General features: G+C 43.5%; 1 protein-coding gene across 1 annotated transcript; it reads left to right on the top strand.

Moving 5' to 3' along the window:
- Window positions 1–6: 6 nt before the first annotated feature.
- On the top strand, window positions 7–2,022 carry FOXG1 (forkhead box G1). Its single transcript, XM_012806449.1, has one exon. It carries the CDS (start codon window positions 200–202, stop codon window positions 1,097–1,099), a length of 900 nt encoding a protein of 299 aa, XP_012661903.1. The 5' UTR covers window positions 7–199; the 3' UTR covers window positions 1,100–2,022.
- The last annotated feature ends 991 nt before the right edge of the window (window positions 2,023–3,013 follow it).

The following is a 3,013-nucleotide window of genomic DNA, read 5'->3' as shown; positions in this document are numbered from 1 at the left end:
GGGCGGCAAGGGCGAGCCGGGCGGCGGGCCCGGGGAGCTGGCGCCTGTCGGGCCGGAGGAGAAGGAGAAGGGTGCCGGCGCCGGGGGGGAGGAGAAGAAGGGGGCGGGCGAGGGCGGCAAGGACGGGGAGGGGGGCAAGGAGGGCGAGAAGAAGAACGGCAAGTACGAGAAGCCGCCGTTCAGCTACAACGCGCTCATCATGATGGCCATCCGGCAGAGCCCCGAGAAGCGGCTCACGCTCAACGGCATCTACGAGTTCATCATGAAGAACTTCCCCTACTACCGCGAGAACAAGCAGGGCTGGCAGAACTCCATCCGCCACAACCTGTCCCTCAACAAGTGCTTCGTAAAGGTGCCGCGCCACTACGACGACCCGGGCAAGGGCAACTACTGGATGCTGGACCCGTCGAGCGACGACGTGTTCATCGGCGGCACCACGGGCAAGCTCCGGCGCCGCTCCACCACGTCGCGGGCCAAGCTGGCCTTCAAGCGCGGGGCGCGCCTCACCTCCACCGGCCTCACCTTCATGGACCGCGCCGGCTCCCTCTACTGGCCTATGTCGCCCTTCCTGTCCCTGCACCACCCCCGCGCCAGCAGCACTTTGAGTTATAATGGCACCACGTCGGCCTACCCCAGCCACCCCATGCCCTACAGCTCCGTGTTGACTCAGAACTCGCTGGGCAACAACCATTCCTTCTCCACGGCCAACGGCCTGAGCGTGGACCGGCTGGTCAACGGGGAGATCCCGTATGCCACGCACCACCTCACGGCCGCCGCGCTCGCCGCCTCGGTGCCCTGCGGCCTGTCGGTGCCCTGCTCCGGGACCTACTCCCTCAATCCCTGCTCCGTCAACCTGCTCGCGGGCCAGACCAGTTACTTTTTCCCCCACGTCCCGCACCCGTCAATGACTTCGCAGAGCAGCACGTCCATGAGCGCCAGGGCCGCTTCCTCCTCCACGTCGCCGCAGGCCCCCTCGACCCTGCCCTGTGAGTCTTTAAGACCCTCTTTGCCAAGTTTTACGACGGGACTGTCCGGGGGACTGTCTGATTATTTCACACATCAAAATCAGGGGTCTTCTTCCAACCCTTTAATACATTAACATCCCTGGGACCAGACTGTAAGTGAACGTTTTACACACATTTGCATTGTAAATGATAATTAAAAAATAAGTCCAGGTATTTTTTATTAAGCCCCCCCCCCATTTCTGTACGTTTGTTCAGTCTCTAGGGTTGTTATTATTCTAACAAGGTGTGGAGTGTCAGCGAGGTGCAATGTGGGGAGAATACATTGTAGAATATAAGGTTTGGAAGTCAAAATTATAGTAGAATGTGTATCTAAATAGTGACTGCTTTGCCATTTCATTCAAACCTGACAAGTCTATATCTTAAGAGCCGCCAGAATTCCATGTGTGCAGTATTATAAGTTATCATGGATATATATGGTGGACGCAGACCTTGAGAACAACCTAAATTATGGGGAGAGTTTTAAAATGTTAAACTGTAATTTGTATTTAAGAAGCATTCGTAGTAAAGGTGCCCAAGAAATTATTTTGGCCATTTATTGTTTTGTCCTTTTCTTTAAAGAACTGTTTTTTTTTTCTTTTGTTTACTTTTAGACCAAAGATTGGGTTCTAGAAAATGCACTTGGTATACTAAGTATTAAAACAAGCAAACAAAAAGGAAAGTTGTTTCAGTTGGCAACACTGCCCATTCAATTGAATTGGAAGGGGACAAAATTAAAGATTGCCTTCAGTTTGTGTTGTGTATATTTTGATGTATGTGGTCACTAACAGGTCACTTTTATTTTTTCTAAATGTAGTGAAATGTTAATACCTATTGTACTTATAGGTAAACCTTGCAAATATGTAACCTGTGTTGCGCAAATGCCGCATAAATTTGAGTGATTGTTAATGTTGTCTTAAAATTTCTTGATTGTGATACTGTGGTCATATGCCCGTGTTTGTCACTTACAAAAATGTTTACTATGAACACACAGAAATAAAAAATAGGCTAAATTCATATATATCTTGATACTTTTGTCTCTTTTATTAAGTAGAGCTAATTTTTTAAAGACCATTGAAGTTATAGGGAATTCAAAGGCTTTTTTAGCCAAACTAAAATTTAAACTGCTCCTTTAATTTGAGCTGAGACTCTAAAAATGAAAACAGTTCTTTTTCCCCTTTGTGAACAAATTTTGCAAGGAGCAGGCTATTTAATATACCCTAGCTTTAAACAAAGTATAGGCTTTTCAGCTGATATCTTTAAGTATCTGTGGATATACAGCAAAAAAAAAGAGATACACGTATGATTTAATTTTATGTGCATAGCTGTTTACCCTGTTTATTTTCAAATCAGTTAATAGAATGCTTACTTTTTATATATTTTGTTTCAGGTATCTTGTTAATAGCATTTGGCAAATTATAAATAAATATATGTATATGGTTAGATAGAAGTGAATATAATGCACACATATGTATCATATATTAGACACGCAGAGCCCTTCAGTTCAGGTATAATTTGCGCTATGAATGCTGCAGACATTTTTGTTTAAATATTTGTATTTATACTTCCTGAGTCAGCATTTATTTTTGTGGCTGTTTACCCACAATGAAAGAGTTCTAATAAAGATGTGCTGAAGTTGCAATATAGATTTTGCTGAAGTGATCACCTGTTGTAATAATGACTTGCAGATCAATGTTTATATTTTATTTTAAAAGCATAACAATTTAAAATTCTAGATACTCAGAAGAAGTACAATGCCTCTCTCTCTTTTATTTTTACGATGTAGAGGTGTTTATTTGATTCCTTTTTAAATGTCTGTATAATTTAAAGATTTGTTCCTTCTGCTAACATTGAGTCATAATTTAAACTTGCAAAATGCATATGTATGCATATATACTGCATATGCATAGATATGTGAAACAATATGAAGAACTTTTTTGAATTGTCTCAGACAGCCCAATTGTATAATTCCAGAAAAAAATTAGAAAACCTGAGTAAAGGTTTAGTAACTA

This window comes from Otolemur garnettii, unplaced genomic scaffold (genome assembly GCF_000181295.1).
Source record: "Otolemur garnettii isolate 467f Iridium unplaced genomic scaffold, OtoGar3 scaffold00052, whole genome shotgun sequence".
Taxonomy (NCBI): Eukaryota; Metazoa; Chordata; class Mammalia; order Primates; family Galagidae; genus Otolemur; species Otolemur garnettii.
The sequence above is the reverse complement of the archived record's forward strand: the minus strand, read 5'-3'. Positions and strand labels throughout refer to the sequence as shown.

Bases quoted from the DNA above. Each gene is read 5' to 3' on its own strand.
- FOXG1 (XM_012806449.1), top strand. From the start codon at position 200: ATGATGGCCATCCGGCAGAGCCCCGAGAAGCGGCTCACGCTCAACGGC.